At 42.8% G+C, this 19,330-nt stretch overlaps 1 protein-coding gene across 1 annotated transcript in view; it reads left to right on the forward strand.

The window, feature by feature from the left end:
* Positions 1–17,108, forward strand: part of loxl4 (lysyl oxidase-like 4) — a 25,151-nt gene extending 8,043 nt beyond the window's left edge. The window contains exons 5-15 of the mRNA XM_030106743.1: positions 3,195–3,233; positions 3,547–3,760; positions 3,852–4,029; positions 7,906–8,060; positions 8,151–8,318; positions 8,681–8,843; positions 8,920–9,163; positions 10,693–10,808; positions 11,117–11,253; positions 13,821–13,932; positions 14,410–17,108. Coding sequence (XP_029962603.1) covers positions 3,195–3,233; positions 3,547–3,760; positions 3,852–4,029; positions 7,906–8,060; positions 8,151–8,318; positions 8,681–8,843; positions 8,920–9,163; positions 10,693–10,808; positions 11,117–11,253; positions 13,821–13,932; positions 14,410–14,480 — 1,597 coding nt within the window. The 3' untranslated portion in view covers positions 14,481–17,108. The remainder of the gene's footprint in view (positions 1–3,194; positions 3,234–3,546; positions 3,761–3,851; positions 4,030–7,905; positions 8,061–8,150; positions 8,319–8,680; positions 8,844–8,919; positions 9,164–10,692; positions 10,809–11,116; positions 11,254–13,820; positions 13,933–14,409) is intronic.
* The last annotated feature ends 2,222 nt before the right edge of the window (positions 17,109–19,330 follow it).

Consider the following 19,330-nt stretch of genomic DNA (forward strand, 5'->3'; position numbering starts at 1 on the left):
AAGCTCAAACTGCCTCTTAAACTTGCACAATAAGGCATAAATAGGATAAGTTGCTGATTATTAAATCTTTTACAATATTTATGCTTTTCATTGCGGTTGAATCAAGTTCAACTTGACAAACAATGCTATAATTCTATAAAATAAAAGACTTGATGGTATCATTTATAGCCTGTGTTGTAGAGTTTCGGTTTCTGATGAGGGAAGCTGGTTAGCTGAGTTGTCTGTGGTCAGGTCACAAACAAGTCACAGACATGTTTGCCTCATGGGAAAATGCGTTGTGCACGCTGTCTATTCCATGGTACGAGAAGCCACATGGCAGACACATTTAAGATATTTTACAAGTGCAATTGAAGACACTATAAAGAACAAGTGTTAAATTCTATACAGTGAAACACAGTTTACCACATTGCGTGTGGCTTTACTTGAAGCCGACTTAAATATATGCCTTGATGGGGTCTTCTGGAAGTTTTAGGCAAAGGGTTTTAGGATTCAGCCACTGGAGTAGTTACATCTGTTCGTGTACACGGACACAAGTATTTCAGATATGTCAGTATTCCTGCACTTACTGAGGTCAGAAGAAAATGTCCAGACTAGTCTGAGACGATGGATGGAACCATTTGTGGCAACAAGACATGCAGAAGACCACAGAGAGTGTCACTGCTGTCACCGAAGAAGAGGAAACTGAGGCTGCAGTTCACACTGACTCATCAAAGTTGATGTAAAGTGAATAGAAGATTGAGAAAGTGTTGCCTGGTTGGGGTTGACCTCCATGTCGTCCGGCTTTCAATCACATAGCGCCTATTTGAGATACGGTGAACAGGACATTCACATTCTGGACGTACAGCGGACAGCTGAACAGCAGCTACATGATGTGATCATGTGACAATGGATCAGAAAGCTTGAGGGATGTTTCCAGATTTATGTCCCACATTAAAACCGAAAGGGAACCCGACCTCGTACTAGCAAAGTATACTTAAAAAAAGTATACTAAAAGCACATGTCTTTCATACTTTTGATTTGGAAGGCAACCAGATGCTCTCTTTTGAGTGTTGATGGAAAATATTTCTCTCGATAGCAATCTGAAGTTTACCTTGGGGCAATTTTACAGTCACCAATTAAGTTGACATGCATATTTTTCGGCAGAGAGAGAAAAGGGGAATACCCCAAAAGGCACAGGCAGATTCCTGAGCTCAGACTCCAAGCAGGGATCTGCTTGCTGTGAGGCAGGAGCTTTTCCACCGTGTTCGCCATTTTCTTCACAGACGTCCATATTTTAATGTCTGGATTTACCTACCTTGGACTACATCTATGCTTGAAATGGGCCAGAGAAATACCTCAATTGAAGACTGTTTTTCCCAAATTATTTCAACAAATTGCAAACCCCCATTTTTGTGAAATAATTTCTCATATGAAAGTATATATAATATAAAAAGCTTTTCTGGTAGCATGTTGTCTTTACAAATACCGAAAGACTTTCTGATGAGAGATTGTTTATATTTTTAGCTCCGGGGCTGTGGGATCTTATTTCGCTGTGACTACTTGCAGCATCAGGAAACAAGTTATTATGTGATTGTGGAAAGTGTGCAGTCAGCACCCCATGACTTCACGCAACCATCAACATAACATCATGTTGCAGACAATGATCCTCTTGATTCCAACATCCTCAGTTTGTTTATCAGTCTTGTGCCTTACCTTTACGGGAACGTCTGGAGTTTCATGTCAGAAATACAAATATTGACCCGCCTTTACTTTCAAACAGATATCTTCCTGCGTGTTTGTTTCTTTTAAAGGCAATGCTGCTGAAATCAGCTTCGGGGAATGTGTTAGTCAGCATGAAAAGACCTTTCAAGCTGCCCACACCTGTGATGCTGTGATGATGTCCATAAAAAATCCAGCTTGAAAAGATACTTTATGTGCATGTGCTTCGCTTTTAAGACATTTTCAGTGAATGGGTTTTTATATTCTCAAATTAACTTTCCAGTATTCGTCTTTGATCAACTCTATCCTCTGTAATTTTGTTGCTGTCAGAGCTGAACTGATCTGTCAGAACTTATTAAAAAAAAAAAACCCAACTGAGTATTGGTTTCATATAAATAATTTGCTGTATTATTGCTTTGAATGAGTTTTCTGGTCGAAGCATTTGTGCCTGTGGGTGTTTTGGTGTAATTAATGAGTGTTGGCGATGTTGTCGCACCTTGCGGTGGCTTAAGGGTGTCCCGGCTTGGTCTTTGTGGCGAATCTGCCTTGCATGTCTGCCGAGGCAACAGAAGGCTTTCCTCGCCGTAGCTCTCTGAAGTCAGCCAGCCCAGCCAGTGCATCAATCTCTGTTTTGTGTCGGCATTTCTTGGACAGTCAGTGGAGCTTGATGCCAGAGTTTCTGTTTGTGTAACATGCTTGTCCAAACCCTGTTTTCCCAGAAATGTTGTACTTCATAGATGTTGAATGTCATGATTTTTTTGGGCTGCTTGTGGCTTTGGAGGTTAACAACACAGTCTAAAATATCTTATGTAGGTTTTTTTTTTCCTTTAACCCTTTTATAGTTGTTATGTTCTGTAGTTATGTACAGATCTCTTTATTTTGCAGCGAGCCTTGGTAAGCCAGGAATACATGTTCTGAAGCTGAAGTGTGCCAATTTAGATGAAATTATATTCCAAATCTCCATCCAAAACGTCTTTATATCAGTGTAGAGACTTTAGTATTGCCTGGCTCAGTAAACTGCACTGGTCCATTTTTCCAAACATAAACACAGTAAACACAATAAATAGAAAACAGTTCATATTCCAGATGGAAATTTCTGCTACTGAAAGCATAAAAAAAGACACTGGAGTTGCTTAAAGATGATACGAACAGTACCTTCTTTCTTAAACTACAGTTGCCACAAATCCACATGCACAGCTCATTCTGATTTTATAAACAAAAGTTCTATTTGGAGTTGTGTGATTCATTCATACTTCAGTAGCTTCTCTAAGTAAGTTGTTGTGTTTGTGCTGCTGCTTGTTGTGTGTGTGTGTGTGTGTGTGTGGGGGGGGGCGGGGGGGGGGGGGGGGGGGGCTATGGCTGAGGTACATTCAGAAGAACAGAAACATTAGATTAAACAGAGTATGTCTCCCAGATCATCTGCATGTATGTGTGTTTACAACCTCAGAAAATATACGGACTTGGGAAATGTGACTTTCGTTTCTGCTCTCCAACAGGAAAATATGGGATACCAAGGTAGCGGATCCTTCAACAAGGTAATAAAAAAGACAGCTGTGTCCATTTTATTTTTCCTATCCAGAAACTAGCCATTTTATAACAAGACATAATACTGGAACAGGTACTTGCAGACCTCACAGCTTGAATGTCCAGCTCATTTCTACCCTGCTAACATGACCATTTAAGTCCTGATGTAACAAATTAGCTTATTTAGTTTTGAGTGAATGTTATTTTCTGTTATTAACCGTTAATCTCTGCTAATTTGGTCATGAATATTATATATTGAGAAATAAAACCAGGTTATCGTGGTCGTGAATATGTTAACTAAACATTTCCTTTCTGCTGTTTTAGGCTGAGCATCATGGCAAAAAAGAAGGGATTCTGGGTAGAAAAAGTTAACTGCCGGGGGACTGAGAACAGCCTGTCGGAGTGCCTCGCGCAGCTGTCCATCCCTCGTAGTCCCAGTCCGTGTAAGAATGGGAGACACGCCGTGGTCAAGTGTGTCCCGGGTCCTCAGTTTGCTCGCATCTCCTCAGGACGACCCCAGGCCCCCTATCCTGTTGTGGTAAGGTTTTTATATCTGTACCAGCCCAAAAAAATACAAGTGTGAGAAAAAAACAAAACAAAACGTATATATCCTTCACTGTTCTGTGCAGCCTGTGCGTCTGAAGGCCGGCCCCAGACTGGGTGAGGGCCGCGTGGAGGTGCTCCGAGATGGGAAATGGGGAACCATAGTGGATCACTTGTGGGACAGACCTGCAGCCAGCGTGGTGTGCAGAGAACTGGGCTTCGGCACTGCGAAGGACGCCCTGCAGGGAGCCTTTATGGGTCAAGGTAAGACAGAAGCTGCTGGAAGATTGAGAAAGTTCCACTTCTAACTCGGCTGTTTCGAATCTGCAATCGGGAGGTTAGAATGTGTTTATTCTGCTCCATGCTCTTCCACAAACAACAGGGAGACTTTCGGAGTGTTTTGCATGTGTTTTACTTATCTTAGACGCCGCACCCGTCTGCAGCAGCTGATCAGATAATGTGTGGGCATGTGTGTTTGTCTGTCTGTCTGTCTGTGTATGTTACGTTGTGAAGCTGCAAATGTGTTGATTGCAGTATCGACAGCTGTGATTATGTGTGTCTTGTGCCAGGACTTCCAGCCGCTCAAATACCATACACATGTGCACGCGCGCACACACACACACAGTCACACACAAAATGAAATACCATCAGCCGCAGTGGTTTACGCTGGCATTCGGTAACCCTAGCCAGAGACATAATCTTACTCGATCCAAGCAAGCTTTTTAATTCACTCTCTGAGTGCTGTGGTCTTTTGCCTTCAATTTCAAATGTCCAGTTTTGGTGACACGCAAAGAATCAGTCAGATTCCAGCTGTGCCAGCCGTGTCTCCACCCTCACGGGTTGTGAGAACTGTTTTAACCCTGCGCCTCAGACTTGGGTGTAGTCTCTAATCATGCTGATGTAAATGAAATGTGGGACGATATCCTGCTGGTGTAGCTGTTCATTTGATCAAACAAAGCGTATTCCTACCTTTTTGAACCTCTTAAATTAAAAAAAAAATTCTGCCCGTGATGTTATTTCTTTTACCTCTCTTTTTTTGATCTCTAAGGTCTGGTTTTGTTGGCTGTCCTTTAAGAGACTGTCTGCAGTGGTCTGCACATGCCTTGTCATCTGGTTTCCATCAGTCGTTCAGTTTTGGTTCAGGTTCATTGTAATTACAGCATTATAAGTCCAAGGTGTCTAATTTGTCAAGAGAGGCCGATAACATTTAAATTTTCTACCTAAAACAGGCTCTCCAGAGCCACAAATCTGCAGTTGTGTATGCAGTTATGTACAACTTGTGTGTAAATCTTTCATGGTAGTTTGTGCATGTTTGGCAAATGGTTGAATTACTCTTTTCGCAGATTTTCTCTTTTGACATTATATTGCTCTTATCTTACGCATGAAAGTGCAACCCAAACCATGGTTCGGTTTGTGATTCATTCACTCATATACTTCCAACTCTGAATTTGTGGCCAGACAGTGACGCATGGAGCAAACTTTGCAATTGTGATGCATTTTACTGACTTCAAATGTTTTCCTTCACCCTTGAATGAGAGGCACCTGTTGGTGTGGACGACAAAATGATGCTTATTATGGAAGGAAGTATGTCGGCAGATTAATTAGCCTTTATTATTGAAATAACGTGTGAAATTCTTATGTTTATAACAGCCTTAAACTTTAGGAAAAGCTCATTCTGAAGTTTAATAAGTCACTGTAACCATTAGAAAATATCAGGCCAGACATTATTTTGCCGGGGTTGACTTTGGCTCAGGTTGTCGACAGGTTGACACCCCGTTCATTTTGGACACACCGGTCCACAGACAGGACAGCACTTACTCTTTTCATGTTTAGCTTACGCTCATATACACTACTGCTGCAGGTTGCCAGGACTTTCAAGTCGTCTTCCAGCTTCTTTTCTTTAACACGCAGCCTGCTAAAGATATTTCTGTGATGTCTGAGTTTCCATGTGCTGGTAGGATATATAAACACAGCTCTGTATGTTGTAAGAAGAGATGTAATTTTACTCTTTAATGGAACAAACCATTGAAAAAGACACCCTGAAAGCCTGGGTTGTTCAACATGTTGTGCTTGCATCTGTCAGTACACAGAGTGTTTAAGGTCAGACACTTGCTCTCAGCGCACTAGACAGAAAATCTTCCTGATTTTGTTCAAATCTTTGAGTCATCAGTCTGGAACTGCAGGACCCAACAGGAGCACACTGAATTATTTATGATAATCACACAAGATAATGAGATAACGGCCGCGGTTGACTGCAGAAGGCAGCAGATTGTCTGCCAGTCAGAAATTCTGCCCTCGAATGTCGTCTCGCTCATCTGATCTGTTCGAACGCTTGCCCGTACGGTTTGAGTGACGTGACAACTCCTGTTTGAATCACAGGTGAACATTTCAAACTCCTGACTGTAAATGCATCCTGAGGCCGTTTTACTCACAAACTTCGGTAGGAAACAGATCAGATGACAACAAGCTTTTATTAGAGGCGTAGAGAAGGAAAGAGGCTGGAAAGAAAAGCACTGCACGCGTTTTAGTGTGCCTAAATCGCTGTGTAATTTCAGAGAGGAGAAAAACTGGGCTTTCCTTGTAACCACTAACCAAACTATGTGTGCTATTCTCAACAAGAACGATGCTAATGTCTCCCCTGTTTCCATCCATGACAGAGACAGTTTTCTAATCTATAAACTGATCTCCAGCACCTGCCAGTTCTAATTACACGGTAATCAAACTGAACTAGTTTCTTGTAAATTCCAGACTGAAGTTACCATCTGTGTAATGTGCCTCTTCCATTATATTTATGCCGCCAGTCCTTCACATTTCTTGCTGAAGCTCATGGTTTTGCCCTTCTGGATATAAAAGAAAGGAGAAAAAGTGAAGAAAAAAGTGCAATTCTGTTCAGTCTCTATCTGCCAGCACTTTAACTCCCATCATTGTTACATTTATCATCTTCATCAGTGGGTTAAATTACAGGGACCATATTTCTATTTCCTCTCTTGACCAACATTGTGATTTAGCTGTATAATTTAGCCCGGGACGCGCATATACATAGTGCTCTATGCATACATACAGGGAGTGAAACACCCTGTGTGTATTTGTGTGCATGTGAAGTGTGTGTGTGGCCAGTTTCTTGGAATTTATTTTGGGTTTTGTGGATTTCCCAAACTAGGGTTTAAATAGACCGTGTCAATGTTCATTTCGAGGATCCGCAAACGGGCTCCATGTTTGTCTTGATAAGTTAAATAGTGGTAGTTTGGATCTAGTCTGTGGCCTTTACCATTCAGATGGCAGCGGAAGTGGTTCAGATCTGTCTATTTCATACATGTGAGCCCACGTTTGGTGACCAGTATGGAAGAAGACCTACAATCTACTAAAACCAACACAGAGACAGATTGAGTTAGGCTGCAATCATTCCTCGACTATCTCCCTTTACGCCCTTTTCTGGAGGTTTTTTTTTTTTTTTTCTGTTTCCCACCGTTTTTGTGGCGCTGGTTGTGTTTATTTCAATGCTACCTCCTTTCCAATTTTGCACTTAGTGTCCTTTGTTCTACAAAAACAACATAGCCATAGATTGCTGTGTTTGTTTCTGTACCGCCGTCCTTATGGTACCAGATATTTGCCTTTTTAGCCACCATTTTTCATGTTGTTTAGAGATTATCTTGGTTTAAGTGACAAACAGGCGCACGTGAAGTCTTTTTTTACCGTTAAGACAGTTTCGGCCTTGTTTGCCCATCCAGGGCTGTGGACTGCACTCAGCGTTGTTGTTATGCCTAAAGCAACACAGTGGTGGTAATGAGGTGTGACAGATGCCTAAAGTAGATGTTGGTGGTGCCGCTGCTTGGCTGGCAGGAGCTTTTTGTCAAGGCAGAAAAGAACTTTTCATTGTGGTTTTGAAGCTTAAGCGAGAACACTTATTCATGTGAAGAGATTTTCGAGCCTCACTCACACTTGCGGGCGCCATTTTGCGTGATGAAATCTTCTAATGCCTTTGTGTTGACGTTGGGTGGCCCCAGACGACCACAAGAAAGCCTCAGTTATGTCTCTGCTTCTCTGGTTTCCAAATCTCTTTGTGTGTGTTTGTGTTTTTTTTTTGTTTTTTTTTTTTCAATAGCGTTTAAAAATCTACCACATCTCCTTCTCGCCATTCAGGCACAGGACCTATCCATATGAACAGTGTACAATGTACGGGATCAGAGCGCTCCATCCTAGACTGCTATTTCCAAGAAGTCCAACCCTGGACGTTCAAACACACCCAGGATGCATCAGTACGCTGTAACGTTCCTAAGACCGGGACAGAAAGCACGGTACAGAAACCACTTTGGTCAAATACTACACTGATAATCATCCTTTAAAACCCCGATCCATTTTAATTCTGTAATCCCATGGATTTCCAGGTGCGGCTTGCTGGCGGCAGAGTCCCAACAGAGGGACGTGTGGAGGTGCTGATGGAGGTTGGGGGTCGTAAACGCTGGGGCTCTGTGTGCAGTGAGAACTGGGGCATAAACGAGGCCATGGTGGTCTGCAGACAGCTCGGATTCGGCTTTGCCGCCAGCGCTCACCAGGTAACCATACCGCCTGATCTCGTCCGCATAACAGCACGTCACTGTGGTCTCTGAAAGTCTCGACAACTTTTCTCAAAGCTTCTAAAGTGACCTCACTGAACAGACATTGCAACACTCCCACCTCTAAAACTATCATTGTCATCTTGCAAATGTCTGACTTGAAGGGTCAGAAGAATCATTTCTTCAAAATCCCATTTGCAGAGTCTGAGTAATTGATGCAACAGTGAAGTGAACACATGGACAATAATCCATAGTCACAGCCCCTGTAGTCATTGTGGTCGACACTGAGCTATGATGCCGTTTGGATGATAAAAAATCTGACAAGCTCACTTTGTCCCCTCCGCACGCCCTCTCTCTGACAGGAGACCTGGTACTGGACCGGTGACCCAAATGCAGCCGAAGTGATTCTCACCGGGACTCACTGCGTGGGCACAGAGTTTTCAGTTCAGCAGTGTCGTCGCAACAACCACGTCCATTGTCCTCGAGGAGGTGGAGCTAAGGCTGCAGGGGTCAGCTGCTCAGACAGTAAGTTGAGCGGTTCAATCGTAGGTCTGCTGGTGCGGTTCTCTGTAACATCAGACACGCGTTACGTCTTCTCCAGCGGCGCCGGATCTTGTTATGGACGCCCAGCTGGTCCAGGAGACGGCCTACCTGGAGGACCGACCTCTGCACCTGCTGACCTGCGCCAACGAGGAAAACTGCCTGTCGTCTTCTGCCGCACGGATGAACTGGCCGTACGGCCACCGGCGCCTGCTGCGCTTCTCCTCCCGCATCATGAACCTGGGCCGCTCCGATTTCAGACCCAAAGCGACAAAAGACAGCTGGACATGGCACCAGTGTCACAGGTAGAGCATCCCTGATCTGTGTGCAGAGGTGGAGTGCGAAACGCAGCCTCTGACAGGTACTCAATAAAAAGTAATAATGGCATCCACCTCTGTTCACCACATTTCTCTCAAATAAGGCCAGCGATGAAGGCGGCTGTTCAAAATCTGCTTTATCATTGTTATCTGGTTCTTTTTTGTTTTTTAAAGCTTTCGGTCCACAGTTTTTCCTGTGACAGACATTACATTCCAGAGGAATTCTCTCTCTGTGGCAATTACATACTTCGTGCTGTTTTTGTTCCATTAGTGCATTTATTGTGTCTGCCATGCTTGAAATACACAGATGAACATCAAAGTCAGTCTCTTGTGTCAGGAAGACACGCAATTAAACAAAAACACTGGTAATTTCACTCAGAAATGATGGTGCTGGTGCAGGAGGGCCTCTTTCATGCAGGCTTTTGATGTGTTCACACTTCCAAACTCCAGACTGTAATGAGCAGCTTGTTAGCAGGCTGGAGCAGGAACACAGCGAACTGAAGCAGGACAGTGGGCTTCAAGGACACGAGAAAGTACGGATGATTTTTGCCACAATACAGTAAAATAAGTCATCAGGAAAAGAACGCTCAGTTAAAGTTTTTTTTTTATCTCAACCTACCGCGAGTGCAATAATGATGATATTGTGCTCTTTTTTTTTTTCACTCACTGTACGTGGGCTGCTGTGACTCTGCAAGTGGATATTTGAGAAAAGTGTGGTTCAGAGTTCTCTGGGTACAGGTGAACTGTGGTTTTGAGAGGCTTTCAAAAATACTCAGTTAAACACCTGTTCCTCATACCAAATTGCTTGTGCGTGCAATAATGGCACAGACTACGTTGAGTATTTTGAGTTAAATTTAATTTAATTGGATTCAGTTGCTGCCCAAAATGTAAACAAGCTCAGCTGACATGCCAGAGGAAAGATGGTTGAAAAAGGAAAAATGAATATTTAACATAAGGGCCTTTGTCTGTGAGGGAAAAACAGATTGGATAAATAACTTTGGGATTTAAAGTGGTATGTTTGTTTATACCTTTTAATTTCAGTCAAAAGATCGACTTTCAGGAATTCTACAATACATGTTTGTGTGTCCTCTTAAGCGAATATTGGACGGAAGCCGTGTGGTCGTCTCTCCTCTGTTATTCGCTGCCCTGTGGCACATGTTGTTGGAAATGACGGTTGAACCTGTCAAGTCGCCGCAGGTCGAAGTACACGGCGGCCCATGCACAGTCAGGTCTGCTTTAGTTCACGGCAGCATGTCGGAGCTGGGCATGTGAGTTTCAAAGCCCTCCATTCACCTCATGTGAGTAAACAGCTCGGCCGGGCGGCCGCTAAAACAAGCTCCTGTGAGAGGTGTCACGGTGACACCCATGCTCCTGCTGCAGCAGTGAGCTCATTAGGATAATACGAGCCACAGGGGAGCCACTGTTCACTCAGTGTAAATGCACACGCTCAACGAAAAGCACACACACTCTCGCTCTCTCTTTCTCTCTCACCTGGGCCTTTCCCTCTGTCGTCACAGGCACTACCACAGCATCGAGGTGTTCACGCATTACGATCTGCTGACTCTTAACGGCACGAGGGTTGCAGAGGGACACAAGGCCAGCTTCTGTCTGGAGGACACGTATTGCCCTGAGGGTAATGTTCAGCACTATTCACTGAAATACACTTCCCCATTAGAGACAGGAAATTAATATCAATATTTCAACTGCAGCCGCACAGATTTGTGTTTTCTGGTTAATGTATTTGATCAGTGCAGTTGTTGTTTGTTCACTCTCCATTTCCTTGTTATATCATGGGTGAAATAGCTCATATGAGAACAGCAACATTCATTCAGTGTGTATTCTTACGCAGTTCTTGAAGCTAAAGGCTCTTAAACATAGCAAGGAGTGTCGAGCATTAAATGAGCTTTGATGTTGTGATTTATCCTATTGTTGTTGTGTTAGGACTCCAGAAGCGGTTCTCTTGCTACAATATGGGCGATCAGGGCATCTCTGTGGGCTGCTGGGACACGTATCGCCACGACATCGACTGTCAGTGGGTTGATGTGACAGACGTACGACCAGGAGACTACATCTTCCAGGTGAGAGGTGGTTTTAAAGTTTGCTTTACTTTTCCCAAAAGGTATCATCATTTATGTTTGTGTTTGGGCTAATATCAACACTTTAGGCCCACAAAATGTGAGTGAACAGACGATACATTTCATTTTGATGTGACCACTATTTGCCTTCAAAACAGCATCAGTGCTTCCAGCTTACTCACCTTTTTTTTTTTCTTTTTCTTTCTTTTTTTTTTTTTTTTGAGGCTTTCCCAAGCCTCTCAGAGTGATAAGCACAGATCTCGTGCAGATGGCAACTTATGTCTCCCCGTGTAATCTAAAACAAACTACGCGATGTTCAGATTTGGCCTCTGTGGGGATCTGACTCCAGGACTCCTTGTTCCTGATGAAGCAGATAGTTCCATGGCACTGCCAGCTTGTTTGGTGTTGTTGTCTTCTTGCTGTTGAATATTTTTGGGGTCCGATCAGACGCCTCCCCAATAATACTGCACAACCTTTGCAGACTGCTGTATGTGTCAGTTTTAATGAAGCATTTATAATATATGTTCATTTTTGAGTGAAGGAGTTGTTTGTTTGATGGATTTTCGACCTGCTTGCTGGCTTCTCAGCCATCCAGGTCCTCTTTATTCCCGGCAGAATACAGGTTGTAAAATTGAAATAAAAAGTTGTTGCTTAAATTTGATACTCATAAGTTGCTCAAAGAAAACTCACAAAGGAGTTTATCACCACCGATGTTCAACTCTGAAGCACAGACGCTTGGAATGCCTCCTCACGATGGGAAGTTTTAGTTAATATGAAGAAGGAATTGACTTGAGCTTAAGGTGGATTTTGTCGTTGGCTTGAGGTTTCTATTTCAGTAAAACCTTCTTGCCAACCTCATCACAGTCATCTCCACAACAAGTCATCCCTTTCATTTCTTTGTTGAGCCGAATCATTGTGGCAGCGAGACTAAAACACATCAAGGGCTCCGCTGCCCATTATCCTCCATTTCTAGTTGACTCCTCTGATCCCACTGTGGAGCGTCGGAGTCTTCTGATGTTCGTACGCCGCCAATTACCTCCTGGCTGTGGGAGACGGCTTCCAGTCTCACTCACTGTTGGGATAATTATTGCTGCGAGTCCGCTTGTCTGAGAGGTCACATTAAGCCTTGTAATTAACACTTCAGTACTCTTTATTGAGGATGCATTTATTAAATCTACTCATAGTTATTTTGTCACACACACACACACACAAAGGTATGTGCTGACTTGATGTATTTTAGGCGAGTTGAGTGGGGTATGATTATGAAGCGGCGTGCCGCTGCAGCGCAGTGTGTGGAGGCGACAAGAAGGAATGAATGATGGAGGAGGACAGAAGTGGAGCTGAGATAATAAAGTGAAAGAGATTGGAATAACTCCTGAAGGTGAAAAGGCCACAGTCATGTGAGGCCAAGTGCTCAAGGTACACAACTAAACTTTAAGTGAGGACAAGAAAGAAAACACCCAGTGAGCCAAGCGGTGCAGCGGTTTTTAATCTGAACATTTAGAAAAACACAAAGAGCTTTTTTACAGCAGCTTTCCATCCCTCTGCCGTGTTCTTTCATTTATCTAGTAAAGTCCAGATGATGCCAGACTGTTCTGATGCTTTACAGAAAGATCCAGCGGGCCTGCCCTTGAACCACCCGATGCTAATGAAACACACCAATTACCCAAATTAACTATTGCCTCCCTTTTTTTCTCAAACAGCACCTAGTCCCCCTTCCATTAGGGACGGCTAATTTGCCACTGAGGAATTCCTCCTGCCCTGTTTTTATTTTTATAGCCACTTTTTCACTCGGCAACGCGTTCTTCAACCGAACCGGATCGCTGCAAAACTCTCACACACTTCAACGCTGTAATTTTCTCTGAAAAATTAAGAGACGCTATTTGGCACATTCGCTTTTTTCTTTTTAAAATTCTCTTCCTTTTTTTTTTTACTGTAGTTTGCCCTCCTTGCCTGTGAAGCTGTTTGTAACCTGTACTTTAACTGGGTGTAGCAGTGTACAGAGCAGCTATTAGAGTAAATGGCTTCTCAGTATTATCACCAGGCCAGATTATGAGAAAGGTCGTATCAGCAATTGCTCTGCAAATGACAGACTATTAGTACAGTGCACAGCAGCACGCAGAATAAGGCAGATTTCAGACATATAAATGTTCATTCGTCGCAACAAACTTCATACTCGAGCTAATTAAACCCTTATTATGGCACTGCTTTGTTGTGTGAGGAGCTGGAGTCGAGGTTGTGGTGTGACCAGATTCCCTGAGCCTCCCCTGTAAAGTTGGAGAGCTTCTTCTGCAGCCACTTAGGATGTTTTCTGTGGACACAAGTATCTTTGTTACATGTTTTGGAACAAGATGCACTTTTCTTCCACATCAGGCTTCCCTTGAGTTATCTTTTGGGCATTGCATTACAGCATGCTTCACTGCAGACCAGTAAACAATCTGCCAATATGAAGTCCATGAGAAAGTACAATGCAATGACATTTTTAAAAATAAATGCTGTTTGGAAAATTCATCCAACTTTTTATGGATGAGAAACAGATCATCATGATACATGATTATTTTGTGTTGCAGGTGGAAGTTAATCCGTCGATGGACATGGCTGAGTCGGACTTCATGAACAATGTCATGAGATGTCGGTGCAGATACGACGGCCACAGGGTTTATATGTACAGCTGTCACGCAGGTGAGAACAGGAACGCTTCAAACTTTCTGAAATGTTTATCTGTGAGGGACAGCAAAGGTTCAGTTGACACAATGAAAGATTGCGGCTCTTATTTTGCAATCAGAAGTGATAGATATGATGCTGGAATTGAAGAATCGATGCATGTTTTTGAACTGTGTGAGGAAACTAGAGTACCTGGGGAAATTGTTAATTCATTTAGCGTAAACTGTTATAATTTCAGCAATTTCAAACAGGGTGTAATGCTCTCTGGGAAAAGCGTGACTTTCAAAATTTGTATTCACTCTTACTTTCTGTTTTCATAAGAGCAGGTTGGTTCATGCAAGCACGTTATCTTTATTTGAAGTCGTGCCTACTGTCAATCCTATCAAAATTCCTTGTGTGTCATGCCATATTTTGTTGCAAACAGCTTTTAAACCAGTTGTGGTTTTTTTACCTTCCTCCTCTCCTGATAATAACGCTGACTCATTAATTCCACAGGCGATGCCTACAGCGCCGAGACCGAAGACCTGTTTGAGCACCAGAGGCAAATCACCAATAACTTTGTGTAGCCTACCGCAGAGTCCACCACAAAGAAGAACCCAGAGACCGTCCAGGGTGGGCTGCGGTCGGTGCCTCCCCCTGCTCTATGACAATCTTAGGACCCACTTTAACAGAGAACACATCCTGATGGAGCCTGCTCACCTCTTTGGCAGGTGGGAATTAGCAGCGACCTTTGCAGAGACTCTATTCTCAACTCAAAAAGCCAACGACAAAGGAGCTGCAAGGCGGTTCAACATGCTTTTATACTCTTGTTAAGGAAGAAGACTTTGGATAAAGATTCAAGCCATAGTGACTTTTGTGAATGTGGACTACTAACTTAAAATTAGTGATTCTTGGCGTATACATGTGACAGACCTCAGTGCCACCGCAGCTAAACAGCAAAAGATACAAGAGTGAGTCCGACCTGAGAACATGTGTGAAGCGTGTCTCTGTTAAGTATCTTCCAAAGTCCTGTTTGAAATCGATCACCGTCAGTACTTCGCCATTGGTGCTCTTTAACAATACTGTATGTCAAAAGATTAACCTCAGTTTTGTTTGTTTGTTTTTTGTTTGTTTTTTTTTCAGGTGAAAGATGTTGTAGTTACTTTATCATTAGTTTCATTTTAACAAAATGTAACTGAGCATTTCATATCGAACATACAAGAAGCAGTGACAGTTTTATGGAACAAAGCACTTTATCTTTTAAACATCAGTATTCTACTTTTACTCCTGCTCTATTTCCAACTAGCCACCAAACTCAAATATCTAGGATGTTTATCTAAAAATGACTTTATGAATTTTTACATTCCAGAGAGTTAAATATATGGTTGTGTTTTGTCTTCATATACAATGTGCTATTTATGCTGTACTTTATTTATTCAAAGCAGTGACACACCGCATGCTCAGTAAAGATTTTGTTAGCTAGCATTTATTTAAAGAAATTATTTTTTTTCTATGTAATATAATCAGCCAAGGAAAACAAAAATATTTCATTTAGTTGCTACAAAATGTAGTCTTAGAACAATCCCATGTTGCAGATGAACAATTGTTGATCTATTTTTTTTTTTTTGTATTTTAGTTATTTAAACAATTGTACGTACAGTAATGTACAGTTTTTCTCTGATGGGAGGGAAAGTTGTTCGGACAAAACCGCAGAACTGTGGTCGGCAGGCAGGCAGGCTGGGTTCGGAGAGTGTATAAAAAGCCTTTTAATTACGTCTGTTTGGTTAGACTTAAGGTTAGGGTTGAGAATGAGGCTACAGCATGTGCTTTATTAAGAAACACTATGGAACGGATACATATGGATTCCTGGAAAGAGAAGGAATCTGGAGTTCCATCATAGCACAACCTCCAAGAAAGTGTCCGGTCCTCTGCGATACTTAGCTCGGACGTTCGAAAGAAAGGATACGAAAGTCAAACAGGAGAGCTGCAAACTGTCAAGCAGGGCGACTTCGACAGACGGTCGTTTTTTTTTTTTTACTACAAGGGCTGCTTTTTCGTAGGGAGCCGTGCAGAGACCAACCACAAAGTGGCATTTTGTGCTCCCCAACGAGAACAACATGTTTGTCTGGGAGAAAAAAAATAAACTCCTCAATTCAGGCTTCAGCACAGTAAACAGAGGCCTTATTTCTGCTGAAGGTAAAGCCTGCTGAAATTCACAGAATCTCTGCTGAATAAGTAAGTTGTATTCCACCCAACAATGATGCAACTCCATATTGTTTTACAGCCCGGAGTGGATGTTAATGGTGTTGTTTCACCCGTTAAAGTGTTTGATGTGTTTGGCTCGTTGTCTTTGCGGTCGAACCTGTTAAGACAGTTTTCTAGTGGACAGTGTCCAGGAAGGGACATGCCATTCATGAGTACAGCCGCAGACTTCATTATGTTCTGTAACTGTTTTGTTAAAGTCCTCCGCAGGGTTGTCATGATGCCGACTTTGAAACGAAGCCCTGTCAGTCTTTTGCAGCATTTAGTAACGTACGGCTGGTCAAACGTTCAGGTCTGCAGTTACAAATGTTTTAGGTTAGTGTGGATGATCAGTTCAGAAAATCCAAGGTTAATGTTTGCTGATGTGCTTTTCTGTCATTTTGTGTTTGTGTACAATTGATTTCGACATATTACCATGGTCCGTTCTGTGTGTTTTCAACTGTATATGCCAATCCATATCGTAAGCTGGTTCATATTCATCATATTGCTGTATTACCGCCCATGCTATAGATGTTGTGATGGGATATCATCTCTTTCATGGCCAGTCGAGCTTTAATTTTGACTTTCAATCTGAGAGTGTGATTCGTGTGGCGCTTATCTACAATCCTAATTATCAAAAGCTATACTCTCAGGGACTTTGACCTCATCTAAAGAGTAAAAAGAAAGAAATATTTCATGTGATGTGATTTAGTTTCCTTTGAGCTGTGATGTATTTGTTTTTTTCTTTTAATCACTATTTCTACAAACAGTAATCTGTGCCCACATGTTTATTTTACTGGTAAGAATTTAAGGTATGAAGGCGATAAGCTTCTGTTACCATTTTCCTTTTGGGGAAAATTGGGATCACTGAGGATAAACACTGGCTGAGTCAGAGTCAAATTTCATCTCAAGAGTAACTCACAAACCTTTCATTCATCATTACTGTGAATCAATAAAACTTCATCACATACTAAGCTGTCTGCTTCTTCCTGCCGCTCTCTTGTTATTGCGTGATGATGCAGAATGTTTGATGTTGAGAAACTGTATAATGTCTCTGCGAGAAGGAAAGCAGTCGATGCTGACTTGCATGCAGCAGGACTCTTCATACATGTGTGTTATTTGTCCAAACTTGAATATGTGAGCTGTTCTCGATGCTCAAAAGGTTATAAAGTGTAGGAAGGTTTCAAAAACATTAACCACTCACAAAAAGTTTGGGATATCTGGCTTTTGGGTGAAATTTATAGTGATGTTTGGTAGAGTTGCAGGGGAATAACACATTCTGCTTTCCTGATTATTAATTTGATGTTGTGGATCCCCCTGATTTTATCTTCTGACTTACTCTCCCTTCGAGGCTACTGGGATAAACTAGCCAGCACCTTCAGGCTTTTCCAAAATAAAGACCGAAACAGAGGAGAGACTGCATTTAGTGGTCACAGCTCACAAACTCCAGAAAGAGCTGTCCTTGCACGTTAGGCTGACCTCCACTCCGAGCCTCTTTTAAATCCTGTCTTAAAATCCCCCTTTATAAGACTTTTACTGCAGCGTGAGATTTTCATCTTCATTCTGTTTGTTTGTGGTGATCTTGCAGCTTTACTTTAAGGCCGTCTTTGTCTATTGTGATTGCGGCGCGCTTTGGTCAGCAACTGTTACTTTTAAGTGTGTGTCATGAATAATTAGACTTAAAAGGAATGGCGAGACTGCTCACACACACAGCGCTTTCAAGGTGTGAGGCTCACCATGATGTAAGTTTGCGCAAATACCGCATCTCATGGGAACCGAGGCACCGCCTACCTTTTCCTTCCACTAAAATACTTGGAAGAGTGAAGGAAATTTATGGAAAATCTATCAAATTTAGCACAAGTGAATACTGTGATCAGTCATGTCGGGAGCTGAATTTTACATCTGGCCTGATCACAGCTGACAAATTCAGCCAGAGAGAAAACAGTGGAGTTGTGAAGTGGTCAGTGGACAAACAGGAAGGGAGCACTTGAAAGCACAGCACCTGGATTCCTGGAGTGTATACCCACACACACACACACACACACTCTCCTTCCTCTCATGTACTCTCAACTGTATGTCTTTATGGTCACATTCAAGAGCTCGTGAACGCGGGTCGTGAACTCCATCATCTTCTTCATTATCCGGACTTTTAAAGTGTGTTCCTTTAATTCTGCTGAACTTTTCACCCGGAGAAAACGCAGCTCAGAGATAAATCCACTTGTGCTCCACTTGTGCTGTAAAAACATGTCATCGCCCTGGAAAGGACCTAAATTATCTCATCATGCCTGCAGACACTAGATACTAGTGTCTAGGGGCAGCTTTAAGAGATGATTTACTAAGTGAGATCTTGATTACATCTCTGAAAAAAGGTTCATTCCTGTACTGTGTCAACACACGACGATCTGGATCCCTCTGTCAAGATTTATCACCATAGAGAGGGAGAGAGAAACTCTTGCATGCAGGATGTACAGAATAAAGGATATATGAGTGCAGAATCTCTTCGCGAACGCCACTTGACCAGGCGCTACTTGCTTTATCCTCACAGGCCGACTTCCTGTTTGCACCGCGTGTTTTTATTCGGGAGGCCCCCTGCAACCCCACCCTGACCCGACACGGGGGCCGCGGACGGCTCCACAATGGGAACTGTGTGCGCTCCCTGAAGGACGGACCTGTCCGTACAAGCTACGAGGAATCTTTCTCCCCACCCCATCACTCTCTCTCTCTCTCACACACACACACACACACACACACACACACACACACGTACGAGCGACTGGACGGCATAACAAGTGTTGTCATCATGCCTTTCGGTTGCAGTGTTCCAGACAGACACGCTGAAGGATTGTGTGTGATCAAAATTTAGATTATTGAGCAGGAATGTCTCGTCTCAAAGCCGCGTGGCAGCTCGGTACCACCATGACGACTCGCTTTGGGGAGCGACCAGCCTGTTGCTGTTCAACTTGAGAAACTACAAGCATGGACAGTGTTTACGCTGATAATTGATTTGCCTGTTTTCATTGCTTTTTGATGTGTGCAGTGTGTGTGTGTGTGTGTGTGTGTGTATGTGTGTGTGTGCTCTGGTATGCTGGCGGATCATTAGCAGCCTTGATGTACAGGGAACCTGGGATTGTTACTATTTACTGATAACTTGAGGTTTTCATGAATCATGAAAGAATTTGCATAATTATCCAATTTG

Source organism: Salarias fasciatus, chromosome 13, assembly GCF_902148845.1.
Source record: "Salarias fasciatus chromosome 13, fSalaFa1.1, whole genome shotgun sequence".
Lineage (NCBI taxonomy): Eukaryota > Metazoa > Chordata > Actinopteri > Blenniiformes > Blenniidae > Salarias > Salarias fasciatus.